Source organism: Mirounga angustirostris, unplaced genomic scaffold (genome assembly GCF_029215605.1).
Source record: "Mirounga angustirostris isolate CCGP_5_RB_7025 unplaced genomic scaffold, mMirAng1.0.hap1 SCAF_16, whole genome shotgun sequence".
Lineage (NCBI taxonomy): Eukaryota > Metazoa > Chordata > Mammalia > Carnivora > Phocidae > Mirounga > Mirounga angustirostris.
Window position 1 is genome coordinate 4,037,650 of NW_026991724.1, and position 23,852 is coordinate 4,061,501.

Consider the following 23,852-nt stretch of genomic DNA (forward strand, 5'->3'; position numbering starts at 1 on the left):
TCTGGTTGCAAAAGCTCAAAACCCTAGTGAAATTAGGGCGCCTGGGTGGCTCAGTTGTTAAGCGTCTGCCTTCGGCTCAGGTCATGATCCCAGGGTTCTGGGATCGAGCCCCGCATCAGGCTCTCTGCTCGGTGGGAAGCCTGCTTCTCCCTCTCCCACTCCCCCTGCTTGTGTTCCCTCTCTCGCTGTGTCTCTCTCTGTCAAATAAATAAAATCTTAAAAAAAAATCCTAGTGAAATAAGTTAAAGACTGCACACAGGTCTTCACTTCCATGCCCACTCACATCAGTATAATTTTGAGTGCAGGTACATTCAAGTAAGGAAGAACAGGGCAGGGAAAGAACAGAACCTAAAGTAAGACATAACCCTCATGGCATCTCACCTTGGCTATGTATTAGCTGTGTGTTTTGGGGGCAGGTTATTCTAAGCCTCACTTTGTTTTCCTATAAGACGGGGACAACAACACCTGAAATGGTGTTCTTAAAGAATGCAAAAGATAGTAAAATATAGTTTTATATTATTGTTAATTCTTATCAAGTTCTCCTTGCATTTCTACCTTTTAAAAAAAACTTTATATGTTTAGCTGCTACGTTGTTCGGTGCATACAGATGTGATCTCATACCTTCATAAACTTTTTATGCCATTCCACAATGAATGGTGGTGTCCCATTCAGCATGTTTAACCTTAAATTCCACTTTATCAGATTGCAATATTGCCACTGCTGCTGTATTGTTTCTCTGTATTTTGCTAGAATCACTTGGCCTATCCCTTTATTTTTAAGTCATTTTAAAATCAAAGTTTGGCTCAAACATTTAGTTTAACAATTGGTATACAATATTTTACTCCATTAAGCTTTTAAAACTCAATTTTGGCTGAATGGCTTCTGAGAAGAAAAAGACTCACTTAAAGAGGAAAGAAAAAAGATGGGGGAGAAAAAAGGTTAGGGGCGCCTGGGTGGCTCAGTCGTTAAGCGTCTGCCTTCGGCTCAGGTCATGATCCCGGGGTCCTGGGATCGAGCCCCACATCGGGCTCCCTGCTTCGCGGGAAGCCTGCTTCTCCCTCTCCCACTCCCCTTGCTTGTGTCCCCTCTCTCGCTGTGTCTCTCTCTGTCAAATAAATAAATAAAATCTTTAAAAAAAAAAAAAAAAAAGGTTAGCCATGAGGGTTGCTTTGACTTTACAGAACTTAGTGACCTCAGATTTATAGGAATCTGGAACAAATGAAGCAGATGGAGACAAAGACGGTGGTGGTGGGTGGGAGAGAACAATTAAAATGAAGATGGAAAAAACCTGAGTAAAAATGTTAGCTGGGGATGGGTGATGCTGATCTAATCAGGAGATGTTAGGTCTCGAAGATTCCTTGGACTAGAAAATCCCAGCTGGCTCATTCTACAGAGAGGTAAGCAACTTGGCAAGAAGACCACACAGCCTGGTGGGCAGGGCTGTGACCACATTCCCATCTTTTGGGACACCATGCCCCTTCACCCTGGGCAACTGGAGGGAACAGACTATGTTCTGGAAGATTCACTCAGAAAAATCAGGCTAAAGCTTCCTTGCTAAAGTTAGTAAGGAAATGTGGAAGAACAGACTCCAGTGTGATAAGAGTGGTTATGAACAAGTCGTCAATTAGCGTAATTTGTATTTCCTTCTGTGTGCTTTTAGCTAAGTGGGGACATAGCCAAAAAAGAAATGCAGTGAGTAGAGTGGACCAGTTCTTTAAATGTATCAGGAGAGCTGGAAAGATGATTAAATAGCTGGGGAAATGAAGTGTTAAGTATGTGGTACCTAAAAGCCTTCACATTAAAAATGCGCATGAATGGGGAAGCAGGATTCCATTTACCCAACCATGAAAACATTTGCTAATGACGAGGTCCACCTGCATCCGCATCCACAAGCACACACCAGTGCAAGTACTAATGCGTCTACACATGGGGAAACTAGGGCAGGGGTCGCAGAAAGAAGTGATCTAAATTTAGCTCAAAGCACAGGAATGAGATCTCAGGTGTCTGGTACCCAGACCTTAGAACGTGATTTCTGAGGTCTGAGCATGCTTTGAGAGGTGGTCACTGAAAATGCCGGCATACTTACATCTGCATAGATGTTAGTTCCAAACACAGGAGCCCAGTAGGATGGCTCGTCTCTGCAGTGTGCTGGACAGTGAACTCTGGAAAACCAGAAACATGTGTGTGATGGTTATGATCAGCAGAAGACAAAAGTTCTTGAGAAGCAGCTGGCCTTCCCTATTTGAATTTCAAGATTTAACTACTTTCATGGGAAAGGAAACTACCACACAGTTTACTCTTTAAGAAAAAAAAACATACCTCTCCCACCCTAGCAGTGGTACAGATATTGTCCCTCTTCGTAATCAGTGCATATAGAATTTTCAAACTCCGTACAAAGGAGACATGCAGAAATAACAAGGTGAAAGAGAATAAATATGTCAGAGAGATGAATATGGGATTGTAAGAGATTGTACCTCTGGTTCTTGAGTGTTGGCCAATTCATATCATGGGTACATTATGGAAATTATAATCAATAGACTTTGTTAGAGGCCACTTTCCTGTGTAAGGGAGGAAAGGGTGGAGGGCCCTCACCTCAGTGAGTCAAACTATTCCAGGGACGGGGCACTGATAACCTGAGGCGGAAGGGGTTAGATCACCACTGGTCAGTCACCACATCCCCGCCGTAGGCATAGAGGAGGAGGAAAGCACCTCAAACTGGAAATGGGTGGGCCCTAGCTGGTGTGAGAGATTCAAACCGGGAAAAAGCATGAACTTCACTTAAGAAAAGGTTTTTTGGGGCGCCTGGGTGGCTCAGATGGTTAAGCGTCTGCCTTCGGCTCAGGTCATGATCCCGGGATCGAGCCCCACATCGGGCTCCTGGCTCAGCGGGGAGCCTGCTTCTCCCTCTGCCTCTCTCCCTGCTCATGCTCTCTCTCTCTATCTCTGTTTCTCAAATGAATAAATAAAATCTTAAAAAAAAAGAAAAAAGAAAAGGTTTTTTGCCTTTATCTGGAATAGTACACCATGTTACTGGAACCAAGATGGCAGCCGGAAACCATCTGGCCCTAAGACAGACAGGATTCTGGCAGGGAAGCGAGCTCAGACAAAGGCATTGGGAAGTTAAAACAGTCTGGGGGTGGGCAGGAGGGGATAAGGGTGGGCGGAGAGGAGGAGGATGTCTGCGTGAGATTTTAAAAAAGAATCTGGGCAAGAAAATCCTTTCCTACTTTTTTGAGAATGGCAGGTCAGAAACCTGTATTTTCTATACTTGCAGTATGTCAAGTTTTTGTCGTTCATTTGTGTTTTCTGACGTAATTTCCTTCTGCTTCTCTTTAAGATTTGGGTTAGCTACTTAATATTTAATAAAAGGTTGTTATCCCTCATTGAACATTCAAAGGGGATCAGCGTGGTGGGGGTGGTGGCAGTGGGAGCCGTGAGAAAGCCCCAAGAGAAATGTGAGCCACAGAGGGGAGGAGCCGGGGTCCCCGCCCAGGGTCTTGTCCCTCACTGGCACCCTCCTGGGGCTCTTCCTTGCTCACATCTTGCGGGTGTCCACATGTTAGTTTTAAGGTCAGTCTGTAGGAAAATCCATAGGCCTCGAGGCCCAGGAGAAGGGTTCACAGCTTCCAAGAGGACCTAACAGGTACTTGAGAGGCAGATGTTACCAAATGTCACTTTACGTCATGATGCATCATCCTCCAAAAATCAGCCAATTAAGGTTTGGGTAGACGCATGTAAGACCTTCTCCTCAGACAGACTGTGGTCCGTGCACAGACCAGAACCCCGCAGGGCCACAAGAGGGAAGGCACCAGCGACGGGCTCGCAGCACCGATGATCTCAGAAGCATTACACGGAGGGCAAGAAGCCAGACACAAAAGTCTACACCCTACGACGGCTCCGTTTACGTGAGATGCTAGAAAATTATAGTGACGGCACGCAGACCAGCGGCTGGCAGGGATGTGGGCGGGAGGTGGAGGGAGAGGGGTGACTCAAGGCAACTTTCTGGCAGGACGGACACTCGATTGTGGTGGTGGCGGCCTGACGGGTTGTGTGTGTCAAGACACATCGAATTGTACACTTACAGTGGCTGGATTTTATCGTGTGCAAGTTACACCTCAGAAAAGCTGGGGCACAATGAGCCGGTTCTAACGTGACCCAGAGAAGATGCCGCAGATGGGGCACAAGAATCAAGGAGCTGCTTTAAAGGGGACAAATGGCACCATGAAGCTATTACGGGGATGCCCCGCTGGGCCACTCCCCGAGACTCAGATCCCAGTGGTCTGGGCGGGGGCCCCGGGAATCTGACCTATTGATGCCCCTCAAACACTCCCACCCCACAGCCAGGGTTGAGAACCAGAGATCGAGGGAGAGGTCCAGCGGGTGTGTGGTTCTGAGCACAAAGCGGTCGGTTTTCGGAGTGTCCGCACAAAGGGGCCGCACCTAGAACTCGGTTGTGCTTCGCCACATGACATGACCCCCAACTCAGCACGATGCCTCCTTCTCCCCACCCCTCTGTTTGCAGAGCCAGATGCCAGTGAGCCTTACCTGGGGCAGTGGGTCCCCGCCTTCTCGAACGGGCAGAGCTGAGCAACAGTGGTGTAGCAGTCCAGGTCCTGCACTGGGGACAGGAACATGGCAGGAAACGGTCAGGTCGTTGGCAAGCCTGGGTCTCAGGCCTCCAACCTGTGAGACGGCCCTTCGGACAAGCAGGTCCTCGGGGCTCATGGGATCCTTGAACGGAGGTGGGATGAGAAGCCAGCAGGTGCCGAGCCCTGGCGCCGCGGGCACCTGACCTCCGGGCCCTCAAGGGATGAGAAGCCCCATGGCCTGAGTGTGTCTACAACTCAGGAATGTTATCACCCTCAGTAGTTTCTCCACGGGACCAATGATACCTTTTATTTGCTCCCCTACCTTCTCCTCATGGCAAGTATTATTCTAATTATACAGAAGAGGAAGCAGAGGCCCAAAGGCCGGAGACCACCCTGGGTCTGCACGGGACATGGCGGGAGGCTGGGTTTCTGATGTCGGGTCTAGAGCTCTTCTTCAAGGTCACTTGTTTTTAACAACAGAGGTAAGAAAGTGGCTCTAATACTGGCCACCTGTGGTCTCTGAGAGCATGTCCTCAGCTAGTCCAGGGCTTGGCAAACTTTTCCTAAAGGGCCAGAGGCTAAATATTTCTGGTTTTGTGGCCCTATGGACTATGTTGCAACTACTCAACTCTGCTGTCGTAGCAGAAACCAGCTAACAAGGACGTGTAAATGAATGGGTGCAACTATGTGCCAATAAAACTTTATTTACAAAGACAGACGGCAGGAAGGATTTGCCCCTGAGGGTGATCGTTTTCGACAACCCCTGGTCCAGCCTATCATTTGGATGGGCCAGGGATCTATGTAGCAATCCAACGAAGGGGATTGGTTCTGTATACCATGGGACGCTATACAATGGAAGGCAGGGGAGGTCATTAAAATTAGGTTGAGAACACCACTTAAAGGCACAGAAGTATTTTCCTGATACATTATTATTTTTTTAAAAAAATCCAGTGACCAAATTTACGTAATTCTGTTTCAATTTTTAAAAGTGTATCAATGGGGGCGCCTGGGTGGCTCAGTCGTTAAGCGTCTGCCTTCGGCTCAGGTCATGATCCCGGGGTCCTGGGATCGAGCCCCGTATCGGGCTCCCTGCTCAGCGGGAAGCCTGCTTCTCCCTCTCCCACTCCCCCTGCTTGTGTTCCCTCTCTCGCTGTGTCTCTCTCTGTCAAATAAATAAATAAAATCTTTAAAAAAAAAAAAAAAGTGTATCAATGTATTACCAGTACAAATACTGTTAATCATAGGGAAAATAAACTACAAAGGTATCCACCAAAATGTTCACAATGTTATCTCTGAGTGGTGGAATCTGGGCCAAATCCCTTTTTTTTTTTTTTAATGCTTCTTTGTATTTTTAAATTATCTGGAATAAATAGGCATTATTTTTGTAAAATGGAAAAAAAGCTGCTACATGTTTTTATAAAGACATCTAACTAGATACTCCTGCATCCAGGGCCTATGACGACAAGAACTGCTTTCCCAAAGGAAAGGAAGGGTCTGTAGGTCAATTTCCTGAGGAAGGGGCTGGACAGGGTCCCCCCGCATCTCCGCTTGCCTGAAACTTCCAGTCAAGTGCCAAGTCTGGGCAACCAGAATTCACAGCTCCACCTCTGCTTATAGGATGCTCTCCCATGGATGCACCCCACCCTGCCAAATGAATATGCCCTAGGCAATAGGCAAATACATAGGCAATATAAAATACAGGCAATAGAAAAACTAGGCCAGAGATGGCAAGTATGTGCCACAGGCTTCCTCATGTTTCCCTTTGATGTTCATGGCTGACATTACTGGTCTACCAAGCCCCGTTTCCTGATGAGCCAAGAATGGGGCTTCAGCACCCTTCTCAACACAGGGCTAGTGTCGACCAGTAGAAAGGGACTCTCCCTATCAGGTACTCTAGACCCAGGCATTAGTATTTCTGTGACACTCAGCTGGGAGCCCTGGTCCTGTTTCTGGTGTAGCAATTTAGGGCCAATATCAAGTTCAGATATGTTTAGAAAGTAGTTAAAGAATTGACTTCGTCAGGAACCCCTTTAAAAAACCTTTATAGTGCTGAGAACAGCAATATTAACAGGCATCAAACACATTCAATCAATAGCTAAGGAAAATGAAACCTCCAGGGAAACCCAAGGTAACCTGTGTATTACGATCACATAAAAAATGACTGGCCAGCTTACCTTTTACTTTTGATACCACGAATGAGCTGGAAGGCTTGTATTTGCTGGAAAAGAAAACATGAGGTAAATGCAAACATCATTTCTAAAAGTTCAAGATTGCTCTTGCGTTTTATTTTCAGCCTCAACTTTATATTTTCCTACTCATTTCCCATCAGGCTGAAAGCCCATTCCAGAGTGGGGCTTGTTAACCTTCTCTGTGCCAAGAACCCCTCTGGCAGGCTGGGGAAGCCTATGGACCCCTTCTCAGAATAATGACTTTAAAATGCATACAATAAATTTAAAAGATAAACAGGGATCCAGTTATTAGTGACACTGATATCCAAGTATTAAAATTACTTTGCAATAGCTGTGGTTCCTTGTGAATGCAGTAAACACACGATCGGGAGGCGAGTCTTCTAACCACTATCCTTTCAGGGTAATGATGGCAGAAACCGTGTTTTCAGATGTCTGCAGCAACGAGATTTCTCCCAGTGAGAGAGTCGCTGGCCCTGCTAATGCTACTCTGGTTTGGGGCCAACATTCATACCGGCAGGAAATACTACATTTCAATTAGAGGTTAGAGAAAATAAAGCTTTGATTTGCTTTGTTTTAATGTTTGCAGACTCCCTAAAACGCGAAGAACCCTGCTCCAGATACAAAGTTGGCCGCTGGGAGGGCCCAGAAGCGGTTCCAGGACAAGCGTGTCAGGCCATGCGGGGCCCAGACCCCGCCAGCCCGCTGAGCCCTTGGTGCCCATGCTGAGCCTTGCGTGGCCCGCGTTAGGTCACTCGGCCTCCGAGAATATGTTCTTTGCTTCCGTTTAGACTTCCTTGCTCGTGTTTACACAACCCCCGAGTCCCTAGCTAAGATGAAGAGGGAATTTTGCAAGACCTCTTGAAGAAGCAGGCCTTTCAAAGGGGAATGACTCATGTGGTTTCTGAAATGTCCTGAGTGGAGCTCCTTGGAACACACGCAAGGGCTCTGGTCACCGTGGTCCTTGCTGCAGACCCTGGGATGGGCACTGACACGGGGAAGCTCTCTTGAGGCCATGCGCCATGGCCCAAGGCTGTAGGGAGCGGAGGCAGGGTCCCCAGTGTCCCTGCTGGGCTGGGCACTAGATTCTGGATGGGGCGGGGGCTCCTGGGCATGGGGGCGGCGCACGTTCTCAGGTCTCTGGGTAACAGAGCTTTCCTAGCAATGGCGGGAGAGTTGCATCATGTAAAAAACTGGCTGGCGGTAGCTCTGTGGACTAGCTGGGTGTCAGCCCTGGGTCCTACCAGGGCCCTCTTTAACAAGTGAGGTGCTGCACCCAGAAGGGATGAAGAAACTGCCCAAGGTCATGGGCGTGGCGGGGGGCGGGGTTAGTGAGAAGAGAGCCAGGTCTCTTTGGCCACCGTTGGGCTCCATGCTCCCTGGTTCCTTCATGCCTCCCACTCTACAGAGAGACCACGACGTGGCCTCCCCCACCGCTCCCCAGAAAGTCAGGATGGGGAGGACGGCCTGCCCTGCATCCATCTGCAGACCTTACCCGAAAAACAGAATCTTGCCAATAAAAAAAAAAAGTCAATATATTAAAAAAATGAAAAGCCTCATTCTCCAGAAAGAAAAAAATGCTCATCAAGAATAAACCTATAGGGCGCCTGCGTGGCTCAGTTGGTTAAGCGACTGCCTTCGGCTCAGGTCATGATCCTGGAGTCCCGGGATCGAGTCCCGCATCGGGCTCCCCGCTCAGCGGGGAGTCTGCCGGTCCCTCTGACTCTCCTCCCTCTCATGTGCTCTCTCTCTCTCTCTCTCAAATAAATAAATAAAATCTTTAAAAAAAAAAAAAAAGAATAAACCTATAAACTTAAGGATGGGAAGAAAAGCAAGGGTCAAAACTCGGCCCAAATGAAACACAGGAAAACCCACTCAGGGGAGAGATGGTAAATCGTCTGCGGGGGATAAATTCTGAGCTATGGAGTTAAGTTCATCTTTATAGTTTTTTTCTCCTGCTTCTTTATATTGTTTGGTGCTTTTCGAAATTTTGACAATAGTTTCATAACCAGAAAAAAAAAAGTATTAAGGAATCCTTCATCCCAGAGTAGTTACCTCAAAGACTCCACGCCATTCCTCTCAGACCTGACGAAGAAGGGGACCTTCCCGTTCCTGGTGACGTCCACCAGGCCACCTTTGCCGTCCAGGATTCCGTAGTGAATGGCGGCCCGGCATATGCTGGACGACTGGGGGCAGGGAGCGGGGGACCATAAGTACATCTGAATTCATCTTTGTTCAGGCTTCTTTTGAAACGACCGGGGTGTTTGTCCTCAACCCACAAAAAGCCGAGACGTCTGGCCAAATCTCACCCCACTTCTGACTCACCTTTCCCTAGAACATGTCTTTGTTCCCGGGGTTGCTTATCTCAGAAAACTCATCCAAGGGGCCTTACAAACTAAGAGCAGTGACAAACAGCCATTTCTCCCCATCCAGTGGAGCATGTTAACGCTCTGTCTAGGACGGAGACTGACCTTCACGAGGGTGAGCCCCAGGTCCCCAAAGTGGCTTTACTAGTCTGTGCGCCCAGAGATAGGCGCGGATTGGCTCTGGGACTGAAGGGTGGAAAGAAAATCCCGTTGTGTGAAAACCCCCAGCCTCCCTTACAAATTACAAGTGCACGACAGGCGTCCACACAGGGCACTTACACTTTCATAGAACAGAGTTCCGAAGACCTTTGCCTTGCTGTCCAGGCAGCCTGCAGGGCACTGGTACCTGATGGAGGAGAAAGCAGACGGTTTTCAGAGGTGAACGTGGTGAGGGAATCTCACCAGGAATTCATCCGAGTTCATCTCCTTCAAGAGCTCTACTATTACATCAGAGAGAAGCTTTGGTGACGCAAAATCCACGGTGTCCAAGCAAGTCGCGATTTACCCAGGCTGGAGTTCACACCAACACCATTTCAGATTCAACCTGACCTTCTTTTCCCGTGTTTAAGATTCGTGTTGAAGGCAGAGATACGAAACGAAGGACAATTCACAGAAGAAAAGTGGCTTTAAAGGCACCAAAAAAAAAAAAAAAAAAAAATCCTCAAACATCCTTCATCAAAGAGCATACAACTTGAAAGAAGATGCCTCTTCCTAGGTGTCGAACTGCAAGGGTTTTTTTTTTTTTTAAAGATTTTATTGATTTATCTGACAGAGAGAGACACAGCGAGAGAGGGAACACAAGCAGGGGGAGTGGGAGAGGGAGAAGGAGAAGCAGGCTTCCCGCCGAACAGGGAGCCTGATGCAGGGCTCGATCCCAGGACCCTGGGATCATGACCTGAGCCGAAGGCAGATGCTTAACGACTGAGCCACCCAGGCGCCCCCCTTTTTTTTTTTTTTAAATAGAATAAAATCCAATGATGATGCTCCTGCCCATGAAATGCATAAATTAATCTTTCCAGAAAGCCTTAAAAATTCATATCCTCCCGTTCTTGAACTTTCCTTGTGAGCGTATAACCCAAGCCAGAGGTTGGAAAGTCAGACCCATGTGTTATTCCAAGTGCTTATAATCGTGAAAAACTAGAAATAAGCTAGCACTATCAAAGGAATCTCCCTTAGAAATGAAGTCTTTGAAAAATATTTGACTTTGGGGGCCCCTGGGTGGCTCAGTTGTTAAGCGTCTGCCTTTGGCTCAGGTCATGATCCCCGGGGTCCTGGGATCAAGCCCTGCATCCTGCTCCCTGCTCAGCGGAGAGCCTGCTTCTCCCTCTCCCACTCCCCCTGCCTGTGTTCCCTCTCTCGCTGTGTCTCTCTCTGTCAAATAAATAAAACCTTTAAAAAAAAAAATATTTGACTTTGGAAAATCTTAAATGAAAACCATCACGCACAACCCCACAGTGCACAGAAAGCACAAGGGAAGGGACTACATCAAATTGCCACGGATATCAAGGAGATGCCGGGACATTTATTTATCTATTTTTCCTTTAAACTTTGGTGGTAGTGTTGTTTTCCTGAATTACTTACCATGAACAAGAATACCTTTTAAAGTCAGTGGGGGGAAACAGGCCCAGTAAATATTATTTTATTTATGGGCTGCCTTCGAGGAGACAGGATGTGGACATGCTTGAGTCTGCAGGTGGGGGAGTTACAGGTCTTGACTAGAGGCCTCGAATAGTCCTTCTCCCTGCTTGCGGGGGGTCCCAGCTACCCCCGACTCTGGAACTTTCTCAGTGCTATCTGATGGATGTTCTCCGAGCCTTATAATTTCTTCCCACTGACTGCTCAGGGGTGATGCTCTCCTCTCCAGCTTATAGTACAGAAATACAGAAAGGCACGTCATCACGACGGGACCACTCTGCGTTCCAGATGCCCTGGAGCCGTGCACGGGGACAGGTAAGCCACCACCCCTCGGTGCCACATGTTGCTGATCTCACCAGTAAGCTGCCTGCTTTTTACTTCTGCAGTACATGCCGGCCAGCTGCTTGTGGGATGCGCCAGCCCTCAAGCGACCTCAGCCCGGGTCCCTCCAAGTCAGCTTCTGGACACTCCTGCCAGGGTCCAAGGGGGGCGCTCTCCCGGCAAACCAAATTCCAATGCCCCGTGGCATGAAGTGGGAGCTGCTACCTTCTCTTGTAAATAGCACGGTTCACCTTTAGAGGAACGGCTCCCAGAAGGCGGAGGAAGAGGAGTAAGGACCGCTCTCTACCGCGGACATGGTTTTCCGACCGTGAGCCCGAGGCTCTGCGTGAGGCCACCGTACATGTTGGCCCTCTGCTGCCGGAAAGAGCAGCCTAGCAGCTGCCCGGCCAAAACCAAACCCTCCCTTCTTGGCAACCATTCTGCAACGTCTGAACGGACAATGCTGAGTGGGTCCATCAGCGAGCTGACCTCCTTCGACTATCAGGGAACACCCGGGCAGGTCTTCCTCCAGCTTTGGGAAGATCAGGTTATACAGTGGGCCCGCCCTAACGTCCCCTGCACAGCACCCCGGGCCACTGTGACCCTCTCCACACACACCTCGTGAGGTCTCTATGTCTACAGCATCCATGATTCGGGCCTCTCCTCCCCACTGGGGACGAAACACTCAACTGCAATATATGTCCAGGCCAACTCCCTAGTCAAAGGTTACTACCACCTGGGGGTGATTTTACCCCTCCAGGACGGGGTGGGGGGGCAATTTCTGGCACCATTTTTAGTCATCACAGCTGGAGGTGGGAGTGCTCCTGGCATCCAGTGGGTTGAGGCCCGAATGCTGCCACTCAGTACCCTCCAGGGCACAGAACAGCCCCGCCACCGAGAATCATCCGGCCCTAAGTGTCAGGAGCGCCGAGGTTCCGAAGCCCTGCTCTGGGCTGAGAGACACAGATCACCTTCATGGGCCAAGCTCTTAATAAATGGTGGCAGTTGGAGGGACCTCGGAGACATCACGGTCAGTCTAACTTATGATCCGACCCACAACCCACAGCAGGCCCTTCAAAGACGCCAGAGGGGCCCAGCCCAGACCTTACCTGTTGCATGTGGACCCTTTGCACTTGTCCTTCATCTTGGTATCACATCGGACAACTTGGGCTAGGAGAGAAGTTCAAGAATGCATGTCACACAAACAGGGGATCGGTCTGAGGTAAAAGATACCAGCCCGCACTCCGACGAACTTTCCGGAACATCCTGGAATCCATGTCATAACCTGAGCGGAAGCACTGCCCAATGGCTGCAGGCATCAGCTGCAAGGTTCGAATCCCAGACCCGGCCCTTCAGAGTAGCCATGTGACCTTGGATGTGCGCCTTCCCCTCCTCTGAGGTTCAGGGGAGCAGTGGGGACAAGTGCCGTGGGTGCTCTTTCTGTGAGCATTCACTGAGAAAGTCAGTGTGGCCTTGGAAGGGGGCCTGGCTCACACCACATGCCCCGAAGCCCCAGAGGGTTCCCGAAGGCTGGGACTCACAGGCCTTCTCCAGCCAAGAAGAGTTCTGTCGAGCTCTCCTTGTTTGTTTCCTAGTGACACATCAGAATCTTGGCATAGCGTTACGGTTTGATAGAGTGACACTGTCAGGCCCACGAGGACAGAGACTGGTCAGGCAGGGCAGGGACAGAGCAGCCCAAAAAACTAGGGGGGGGCTGTGGAGAAACACGAGCACGAGCTCGGCCTTGCTTGGGATGGGGGAGCCCTGTTTTATGCTATTGGAGGCTCAGGGGACACGGAGAATCCCAGGCGGACAACCCAGGCCTGTGTTGTGCCCATACAAAAATGCCCCCTGGAGCCCCGAACCTTCCATAAAGGGACTACATCGGGGACATGGAACACTGCGCTCCAGCTGGGGCAGGTGAGGGCAGAAAGAAGGAAGCTGCGAGGTGAGTGTGCGTGTAGGGCAGGGGAAAGCCAGGTGAGGGGTGAGCACAACATTCTGCATCTGGGGGCCTCCAGGAGCCTCGAGGGGTACCGTGGTGAGGAGCTCAGAGCTGATACTGGGTGGCCCCCATGACTGCACATGATCCTCACAGCAACCCCACATGGGCCTTATTGCCCCCTTGTATGGATGAGCAAACCAAGTCTCACAGAGGCCAGTGGGGGTCCGAGTCACCAGCCAGTATGTGGTGAAGAAGAGCCAGAGCCCACCAGAGCCGGCCCCGGGGATGCTCGTCCCACTGGAACCTCCAGAGGAACCCAGTTTTAGCCCAGGCCCCCTTTGAAAGGCACTAACCTTGGGCTAACCTTGAAATGCTGCCGGGGGGCAGGGGGGAGAACGCCACCCAAGCACCACTCCTATGATGCTTGCTTTGGAAATGACTTAAAAATACCATTTTTTAAAACATGTCTTAGGGCTGTGCTTTTGCAGTTACCCACCCCCAACCCCGTTCCCCACTGTTTGCTGACCTGGAGACCTCTCAGGCCTCCCCCCAGCCCCCCCCAGCAGAGGCAGCCCAAGGGCAGAGGACGGAGCCCCGACTCACTCATGTAGGTCACTGCGGGTGCTTTCTTGGGCTTTGTGGGTCTGACCACCCTCGGCTGGACCCAGACGTGCTTCTCATCGGGAATGGGAGCCACCTCCACCTCATTCATCTCGTCTGTTTCGGGTTTGGGGCTGTACGTCTCCTCTTAAGAGTGCAGAGGGCGAAAAAGAGAACACGGTGAGGGGAGGATTCAACAGAAATGCACTTTACGGGGAAAACGGCAACTGGGCAAGTGGACTGGCTTGAGGTTCACGGTCACAAAGGGTCGGTTCAGCGGCAGAGAGAAAGTTACACTTCAGAGCAGGGCCGGCCAGGGGGAGTCCTACAGCCAAGGCGAGGCGGCCGGGCTCTCTGCACGCCATGTTTGCCTTGGACCCAGGAGCAGCCGGGCCGACCGGAGGCGCAAACCCCAGGGCCGCACCCGGGTGATCACAGAGGCTTCTCGTCCCTCCTCCCGCACGCCACCACCTGCCCGAGGAAGCGGCTTCGGGAGGCTGCCTCACCCTCTGACCCCAACCTAGCACTGTCTGCCCTGAGGTCCCTCTGGCCCCCGGTATTCACTGGGGGAGGGGTCTTCCTCAGTCCGATGACCCGCATCAGTGTCCTTGGACCAGGCTGCGCCCGGGCGCCGGGCACACTCTGCTCCCTTCTGCACCCCTGTGAGTCATCGCTCAACCAAGCCAACACCTTTCTCTGCCCTGAAGCTTCGCTGCCCAACGTGTACAACCAGCCAAAGACCCAACTCCGGGTTAAAAACAGAGTTACTCCATCGGGTCCCAGTATGTTTCCCACCCCCAGTATTATCTCTTCTCCAACCGTGACCACAACCCCCAGGTTTAACCCATGTTAATTAACCAAACAAATTCCATTTCTCATGAGCATCAGGACATCTTCCAGTTTTTCTCCTGAGAGACACCTGTGGGAGCTCATCAGAACCCACCTGTAGGCCATCAGGGTCCCCAACTGTAAATTCAGCCAACGCACAGGAAAGTCTTGCTGTTTTTATCTGCTTGCATGGCCTTGTCAAGGACTAACTGATGCGAACCTTTGTGGGGCGAGGGGGGGAGCCCTCTCACCTTTAGTGTGTGCACACCCATTCCCCAAGGGTGTCTGAGGACCAGAGCTGGTAACCCCTGCCTTGGGAGCCCCTCCTGGGCCTCTCTGTGGCATGGGATTCAAATTCAAGCAGCAGCAAGTGCTCATGAACCCCCTAGCCTCACCCCCCCACTTCCCCTTAGGAGCAACGACCTCCCTCCTCCAAAGGGGGACCAGGTGTTTTGTGGCTCTGCAAAACAAGGATCCAAAGCGAGGGCCAATTCTCCAGGGCTTTTCAAGGCTGGGATGTGCTGCATCTGTTTCACGGGCCAGTGCCCCCGACCCCACACACAGCCACCACCCCAGGTGAGGAGAGGGGGTGGGATTTAAGTGGGAGGCGGATGGCGGTCCTGAGCCCCAGTGCCATCCTTATCAGAGCTCTGTTGATAGCCATGAGGCCACCACCACCTGCCCCTCCCACCAGCTGCAAACTCCCTGGGGCCAGGAACCAGCCTGCTTCACCCACCCCCCTGCCCCCACCCCAGACACCCAGCTCCCATCTACAATTTTGCTCAACAAAATCTGCTGAATGAAGGATGAGCTAACCCTTAAAGAATTCTCTCTTTGAGTTCTTTCGGGAGAAAAAAAAGAGAGAAGAAAAGAGTCCCAGCTGAGTTTAAAGACCTTCACGATAAGAATTCTGAAAGCACCGTCTGGAGCCAAAAGCTATAGGCGAAATCTTTACGAAGACACTGGGTTTGCAAACGCCGTTCGGTCCACATCTTCTGTCTCTGGTCTGCTCTTCCTGTCAATGTGGCCATTCAGCTTTGCCCTTCACCGAAAGCCAGAGCTATCTCTGGAATGAGCCGGGTTTTCTTCCACTGGCCTTTAGGATTTTTATACCTCATAATCGTGGCTTTATTCAGCCGAATATAGTTTGGTAAAGCCGTCTAAAGCATTTGAGGGCTCACTATTTAAGAAAATGGGCAGACAGTCCTTGCCCTCAGACACACACATGAAAAGTGGAATGCTTACCCAGAGGACAGGCTGTATTTGAGCACATCCTAATTAAGATCCCCTGTGTGGAGCAGCGCAGGCCTGGGGAAATTCCATGCCCAAGTTCACCGCAAGGTTACCGTGCGCACCATCCAGCTCCGGACCAGGGGTCTCGGGCCCCACGGCATTGCTTACATCGGCCTGCAGGTTCCCACCTGGTTCTGTAGGTGGGGACAGAGCTCGTGGCTAATGTATACGGGGCCCACACTGCATGATTCCCCGCCAGCTCGACGCTTCCTTGGTGTGCTCTCCTCGCTCCCTAGGAGGCCTGATCAGCCCCATTTCACAGACAGGAAAACCGAGGCTCAGAGAGGCTAAGCTACCTGCCCAAGCTCACACAGCTGAGTGTCGAGCTGCCCGTCCAAGAAGCCCACACCCTTGATCACCACACGGTTTCACGGTTTCAGGCTGGAGGGACGGAAACGTCTCGAACGGTCTATCTTTAATTCTGCTCCATTTTCATTATAGGTCAAGGCCTTGCCAGGCACCCTCAGTTGGTGCTTATTAAGTAGCTTATGCAGATAAGCTGCTTTACAGGAGACTTTCCTCCTGGTTAGCTGAGAAAACTGGGATGCCTGCCAAGGGGACTTGGGTGTTTTCCACCAAAAATAAAGAAACAAGCACAAAGGCTTCATTGGGTGGGTAACCCAGCATCTGAGGTGTCTTTGTGTGCATGTGTTCTTTGAAAATGACTCTCTGTGTGTATGGGCAGCATATGCATTCAGATGGCCTGCAGAACACAGCTGCTCCATGACCCTAGAGCCCTCAGAGCAAACTGACAGTTGGAACAACAGGTGATCAGGGTTCCAGGAGAGTCTGGGGGCAGAAAGAGCACAGAAGCAGGTGCACTGCCTGTGTAGTCAGGGAAGGCTCCCGGGAGGAGGTGTGACACCAGAGCTGTGTTTCCAAGGAGAGGAAGGTATCTGCCAGGTTCACCACATGGATGAGCCCCCAGGCAGGGAGAGGGCCTACAGTCCCCACCAGGTGAGGAAGGACCCCATGCAAGGTGCTAAGTGCAGTCATACCTCTCCCCACCCCCACTTCTCCGAGAGGGTAATCAGTGTGTTTATAAGGCACTATGTGTGGCTTGCTGTGTTAGCAACCCACATCCTTCTCTCTGCGTCCTCCCAGCAAAGCTTCTACAGATGGACTCTTACTGCCACTGTTATAGATGGGCAGACTGAGGCCCAAAGAGAGCACGCAGTTTGCCTGAGTACGCACCTCCGATAACCATGGAGACAACCCCTAGCCCGAGCAGCTCTGGCTTGTGCTCCTGGAGCCCCTCATGGAGGAGCTGACAGGCCCTGAAAACAGCCCTGCAACGAGATTAGGCTGGAGCAAAGAACAGCGGGAGACCCAAGGAGAAGCCTCAACAGGCCTCGCTCTCCCACGGTCCCCAAATCAGCACTCGGGATCTGACGGGGGACTTGCCCCTCCCAGGGGACTGGACAGGAGCCACAGGTCCTGCCTGCCAGGGACACAGGGAAGGGCCCAGACACCAGCCTCCACCCACGATCTCGTCCTGCCCTGACCCCCACCTCCAGGCAGGGAGACTGAGGCTCAGAGAGAGAGGACGGCCTGCCCAGGGTCCCGCGGCTGGAATACGGCCGGCATGCTGTTCCTAAAGCAGGTGTGCCGGGCTCTAGACCCCGTGTCTCGTGAATGCAGGCTTCGGAGCGGGGATATCCGGGTGGTGGGGGGGTTCACTAAAGACAAGCGTGTGGAGCCCCGCCTCGGAGACAGAGAAGAGGGGTGGGCCAACGGGAGAAATTACAGTTAACAAGCCTCCCTGTCTCCGGGGCTCATGACCACGCCGCCCTCGTACCTACGGGCGCCTGCAGGTGCTCTGGCCCCTGTGGGAAGCACCCTCCCCTGCTCTCACCCCGAGGCTGCATCTCCCTCCTCGACGGCCAACTGCTCAGGAGGCCTTCCCTGACCCCGCCAGATGACAGCCAATGCTCTTGCTGTAAGCTCCCTGGGAAGACACATGTCACTACTCATGGCCATGACCCCACTTGACCCCAGTCTTATGAGGGTAGGGCCTTAAGTGTCAGGTCCCATGATCATCCCCACAATTACCACCTGGCAACGTCCTGCACACGGCAGGTGCTAATATAACACATCCATACCGAATGCGTGGACTCCCTCACTGGAGCCTGACGTACCCAACGGAAGCCTGGTGTTGTCATGCCCGTCCTGGGGCAGAGCGACCGAGGGGTCTGAGAACCAGCCTCGAAATCTGCCCCCTGGACACTCCACTGCCCATGGATGACACACGATCCAGGGAGCAGCACGAACAGGTTTGTCTTGCATCCGGATCCTTGCACCTCCTGCCCCTCGGCCCCCACAATGGGCAGAACCAGCAGTGAACAGCTAGCTGAGACAACAGGGCCCCTGGGCCACGACCGGGTCTGGGACCCCCATCCTAGCCCACCCGTTTCTGTACCCCAGAGCCCACCGGACTGACAGGGAAAGCCCGACGTGGAGAGCCGCCCTCTCCTGCACGCCCGCGCCTCGGGAGACCCTCCCTGCTGTCACAGGGCCTGCCGGGGCAGCCACAGGGACAACAGGTCCCGAACACGAACACCTGGTTAGCCCCTTGGGCCCAGTTCCGTCCCCCTGGGACAGAGCCCGAGAAAATACTGCAAAACATGAGCAACACTTTAGGCCCCAGATATGTTACTTCTAGTAGCGGGGACATTGGAAACGTCCTGAGAGGCCGACTAGAAACAAGGGGCAGGATACGTGGCAGATACACGGCCCCTGAAAGCGGGGCATCTGCCCAGGCCGCGGCGGGGAGGGAACCGTGAACATTTACGGCAAATCCAGGCGAGGCATCGGCAAGAGGCAAACAGGGTGGAAGGAAGGAGGTCATCAAGGAGAAAGGCCACCCCTGCCCAGCCTGGAGGTCACCTGGGACGGGCACAGTCTGGTTTGTTGTGTATTTAAGCCGTGAGCGCCAATGACAGCAGGGACGCGGGTGCGCCCAGCACCCAGCTCAGGGTGTGGCCACGGGAGAGGCCTCCTGGGGGGACATGCCAGCGCAGCCCCGTGTCCCCAGGGAGCCGGGGGCTGAACCCCGGGACTGGAGGGGGGATCTGCCCACCACACACGGCTGCACAAGCAGGGGGAGGGGGCGCCTTGACTTCAGTGTCCCGTTTTCCCGTTTGACCCACAGACAGAGGGGACAGTCACTCGGGGCGGCTTCGAAGTCACTTCCTACCTCGGTAACACAGGTTGTTCTTACAGCCGCCTCCATAGCTGGGCGGGCACTCGGAGCAGGGCCGGCCGGTTTTGTACGGGGCTTCTCCAATCCAGTTGCCCCTGCGGACACACCAAACACACCATCAGGAGGGGCCGCCACCCGAGGGCCGGGGGCCCCTCCTCTCCCCCTTCCTGGGCCATCCAGGGGAGGAAGGAGGGTGTGTGTGCTGGGTAAAGGGGGAGAGGCAACTGCACGGAGCCTAGAGAATTCTCGAAGAATGCTGGTCGGGAGCTGTGACACATCCTTCCTCCCAAGCACCTTGGTCCCCTCGTGTTGGGGTGTGTGTTACCACCCCCCGGGCCCCACATCTGCCCGTGTCCTGCCTTACACGACTCTGAACACTGTCCCCCACCCCCCACCCCAGCCCCAACCCCTTTGTACTGGAAAGCTGCTGAGCTCCCCCCTGTTAAGCCATTTCTCAAAGGAGTAAAAGTCAGCACGTTCTAGGGAGTACCTCATGTTTACTAAGCTCCTACAACCAGGTCCCCCCATCCTTCTGACACCCAGGAGGGACGTGCTGGAATTCCATCCTTTTTTAGAGGAGGCCACTGGGGCTCAAAAAGGTTAGGTGACCTGCCCAAGGTCACACAGCAAGCAAGCAGAGGGGCTCAGAGCCTTTGAGCACTCTGCCCTCGCGGTTGGGACCAAGGTCCCTCCTGATGTCATGGACACCGTCCCACCTCCCTCTGAAGTTCCCAGGCAGGAAAACTGGAGACTGGTCAGGGCCTGGTTCTCTGGGAGCCAGGTAGCAGGTGTGGAGCAGTATCCCCAAGCCCCTCTCCCAGAGCCTGGGCCTTTGGCACACAGGCTGGAGCCATGCGTGACCGGGGAACAGTCTCTGTGACTCCTTCGAGAAACTTCCTTCGGGGTTGACCTGGATGGTCACCCATCTGTTCACTCAGGAAGGCAATCCAGAGCCCCGCTACTAAGCTAAGCCTCCCTCCGCTGAGCAGTCCAGAGCGACTCCCCAAGTTGGACCCCAGCCCTGCCTGCCGTGTGACCCCACCGCTGCCCTCAGCCCTGGCCCTCTGTCTCCTTCTCTGTAACAGGGGCCCCATCGGGAGGTTGTGTGGTGACAGAGTGATGGGCCTCAGACCAGGGCCCTGCTCATGGTGAAGGTCGTGTGCTCTGCGAGCGTTTGCTGAATCAACAAGCTTGTCAGGTGGCGTTTCTGACGGCTTTTCAGGGAGGTCGGGGGCCTGGCTCAGCGACCTGCATGGCCAGGGGCTCGGACTCTTGAGGAAAGACGCCACACAGCAATCAAAACGGCCCACTGAACAGGCAACACTGCGCACAAATCTCAAACGCACGGTGTTGAGCAGATGCTGGGCCCGAAAGGGCATACATGTCTGGTCCATTCGCGTGAGGGTCCAAACCAGACACTGACCAATGCAGAGAGATGTTGGATGGTGGCACCTCTGGGGGACATTCTGGGCCCCTGGAAATATGCTCCATCTTGAGCTGGGGGGTAGTTACAGGGCTATATACGTATTATACGGACTGACTGTGCATCTCCCCCCACCACCCGTTAATTCCTGCATTGAAGCCCTGGGGGCACTGTGTGCGGAGACGGGGCTTCCCAGGAGGTAAGTGAGGTGAAATGAGGTCACGGGGTAAGGCCCTGATCCCCCAGGACTAGTGTCCCTAAAAGAGGAGACACGAGGGAGTCTGAAGAAAGGCCACGTAAGGACACAGGGAGGAAGGGACTTGCCGGCATCCGGCCCCGCCGTGCCTCCTCCTGAGACGCGCAGCCCCTGGGCCTCGGTCATGGCCGCCCGCGCCGGCTAGCCCACGCAGACACATGTGGGATTTATCCGGCTGCACACTTAAGACTAGTGTGTATCATCCATATGTTATTCTTTTTTTCAAGAAAACAGCTGGGCGCTGAGAAAGGCAGAACTCTGTTTCTGATAGGATCTTCAGGTTTTTTTTTTTTCTTTTTTATACAGAGTGGAATCGAAGTATCCCTCACGCCCCAGCGGCCACTCTGCCGGGGATCCCACCATCGTGGGCCAGTTACTGCTCGTCCACGGGGCTGGCGTGCCCCCCAACCGCAGCGATGACCTCATCCGCCCGCCCTCACGCCGGGCCTGTGGGCTGTCAGACACTCGACGGAGAGCATCTATTTTCCTCCTGACCTCAGCGATTCCTTCTCATCCCACCTCCTCACGGCCACTGCTGACCCAAACCAAGTAAGTGAGGTCATCCTCATGTCATTCGGTCACTGAGCAAATATGCCTCAAGGGCATACTGTGCGCAGGGCCTGGTGCTAGGCGACGGCCGGCCCCATGGCCGGCAGGCAAACCACAGGCCATACCCAGGGAGGGCAATGCTCTAAGAAGCAGCACGTTATTTGATGAGCAAAGGAGGTGAATGAGTCAATTGAAGGACAGATGGCACACTCATGATATCAGGATGCTGTGAGGAGGAAGGGGGCTGGGACACAGAGGCTCCGGGTGGCCTTTTCTAGAAGGGAAAACATAAAAATGCAAAAACTAGGTGTAGCAGGTATACGTTTCCTAGAGTGCTATCTGCTGCATATTTTCAGAGGAAAAAAAGAATATCGCTATGGCACACCCCGCTGGTTGGCCAGCCAACAGCTATTCTGGCTTCTGATTTGCTCAGGGAGTCCCAGAAGATGACTTGCAAAGCCAGTTGGGCAATTTCATTGGTTGAAGCCAATTAAGGAAATCTTGTGCTCCCCACCACCCCCCAATCTGTGAGGAGTCTAGTTCTGGCCAATGACATAGGGAGAAAGTGGGCCAGGGCTGAGAAAGGCCCAAGAGAAAGCCCTTTTCTACCATTCTCTTCCCTTGAGTTTGGGAAGATGTGATGCCCGATGTTCTGCAGCCATCATGGAACCACGAGGATAGGCTCGTACAGCAAGGAAACAGAAAGAGCTTGAGTCCTCACTGACACTGCTGAGCTTTTAAGTTGAACTGGATGCATCAATGTCTAGATGTCTTGTTATGTGAACCAATGAAGAGACCTCACCATTTAAGCCAACTTTAGTTGGGTCCTCCGTGCCAGGCAAATGCATCCCAACCCATGCAACCATGTTCCTTGTTCTTACTTTGGAGAGTAATTGCAGACGAGGTAGACCGCATTCTCCCAAACATCTCCCCAAACGTTCATCCTCTCGCAGGTGTTCACAGCACAGCCAATCTTGTTGGTGGTGGCCCAGACTATCTGAAAAGATGACATCCACGTGTCAGAGCCAGGGACAAGGCAGAGCGGGGCAACGTAGTCTGGCCTGGATCTCCAGGGTGCTGGCACTAAAGGGGTGTATGCTGTGAAGGGGTGAAGGACCAGATTTTCTCCTTAACCCCCTGAAGATCCATGTTTGTTAAACACACACACACACACACACACAAACAAAAACAAACCACACACGAGGAAAGTGTGCTAGTGATGGAAAATAGCACTTACTGCCCGTTTCTATGCTTATGTCACAAATCCAAGCTCAGCCCAGCAGCCGTACTTTAAGTAACACCAAATTAAAGGAAAATATTATGGTAATGACAGGGCAGTTTTCCAACTGGGCAGCAGCCCTGCAGGGCCAGGTGAGTGATGGGGTCTGGGGGTGCTGGGCTGAGGTCTCAGCTCGGGCCTCGGGGGTTACCTGTGTGTAGTGGGTGCACATGGGCCCAGAGCACCTCTCTGGACACCAGGGGTTGCACTCGTGGGGGTAGGGGTAGGTGTAGTCCTTCACCTCGTCATACCAGGACTGGACATGGAAGCCAGGAGAGCGGTACCTAAGAGGGCAGATCAGCTAGTTACGTCCCGGCCACCACACACGCGACAGACCGAGACCACAGCTCACGGCACAGCCAGCCACGGGGTGGGCTGGAGAAGGGGGCTGCTGTGGGCAAACAGCCCCAAATCCTGCCCAGCACCTGCTGTAAATGCCTATAACCCAAACTTGCAAGGAGCTCACCTGGGCATCCCTGGAGTGCCTGGGTTCCAGGAATTTCCCTGGGTGGCCCACACGCCACCTGTGTGTGCAGGAGACATTTGCCTGGCCTCCAGTGAGTCATTGTTTATATTACAATTATGTATTTATGCCCATGTACATTTGGGGAAATACATGTAGCCCACGCACCCCCGATTTCCCAGATATGATTGTTAAAACACAACTTGATTGAAAACATGAGTCCCTTTAAAGTCAGTGCAGAGGAAAACAGTGAATAAGTAACTGTCCAGGTAATGCACAGAAGGGACGCCGGGGAAGGTCTGAAAGCTGCAAAATAGCCGGCTATGGGGGACAGGGCACATGGGTCCCCATCACCCCCAAACAAGAGCCTAGAGGCTCACGTTTCTCTATCATCGTGACTGGCTTCATTCCTCAGCTGCTGGTGGGGAGACCTAAGGACTCAGATACAAGGTAGAAAATGAACTGAAGATGCAGAAACCTGCAGGGATGCAGAGCCCTGCTGTCACGTGGGCAAATCCTTTCCAAAACTTCCTATTTCGGATCTGATCCCCTGAGCCCTCCCTCACCCCCACCCTGGTCATCACCATGGGTGGCCACGGCCCCCTCGCTCGGCCCCATCCACCAGGTTGGCATCGTTGCTTTCTTCCCAGGAAAGAAAATAAACTGAACACAAATCACTGGTCAGCGTCACCAGCAAGTGTAAACAAAGCGGTTTCGATAGAGAGAGAAGACACGAGGGGTCTGGCCGTTTCTGAGAGCACTGTGGTGAGCTGGGCAGTTAGAGGTCTTGTAACAATTACCATCAGAGCCCAGAGCGCATGGTGGTGGTCAGTGACGTGGCCGGGGCCTGCTTGGAGAAGGACGCTGGCAGCCACGGAACCACGGAGCCACAGGGCTGTGTGGGGACACCCGTGCCC

The 23,852-nt window shown here is 52.6% G+C and overlaps 1 protein-coding gene across 8 annotated transcripts in view; it reads right to left on the reverse strand.

Moving 5' to 3' along the window:
• CRISPLD2 (cysteine rich secretory protein LCCL domain containing 2) overlaps nucleotides 1–23,852 on the reverse strand; it is a 130,066-nt gene that overhangs the window by 52,194 nt on the left and 54,020 nt on the right. For 7 of the 8 annotated variants that reach the window (XM_054511222.2, XM_045890637.2, XM_064581079.1 and 4 more), the window contains exons 4-13: nucleotides 22,624–22,756; nucleotides 22,075–22,190; nucleotides 18,960–19,060; nucleotides 13,646–13,789; nucleotides 12,207–12,267; nucleotides 9,421–9,487; nucleotides 8,831–8,961; nucleotides 6,764–6,807; nucleotides 4,546–4,618; nucleotides 2,087–2,162 (exon numbers count right to left, since the gene is read on the reverse strand). In XM_054511222.2, the coding sequence (XP_054367197.1) occupies nucleotides 2,087–2,162; nucleotides 4,546–4,618; nucleotides 6,764–6,807; nucleotides 8,831–8,961; nucleotides 9,421–9,487; nucleotides 12,207–12,267; nucleotides 13,646–13,789; nucleotides 18,960–19,060; nucleotides 22,075–22,190; nucleotides 22,624–22,756 (946 nt within the window). The remainder of the gene's footprint in view (nucleotides 1–2,086; nucleotides 2,163–4,545; nucleotides 4,619–6,763; nucleotides 6,808–8,830; nucleotides 8,962–9,420; nucleotides 9,488–12,206; nucleotides 12,268–13,645; nucleotides 13,790–18,959; nucleotides 19,061–22,074; nucleotides 22,191–22,623; nucleotides 22,757–23,852) is intronic. The other variant, XM_064581081.1, reaches the window with a different exon arrangement.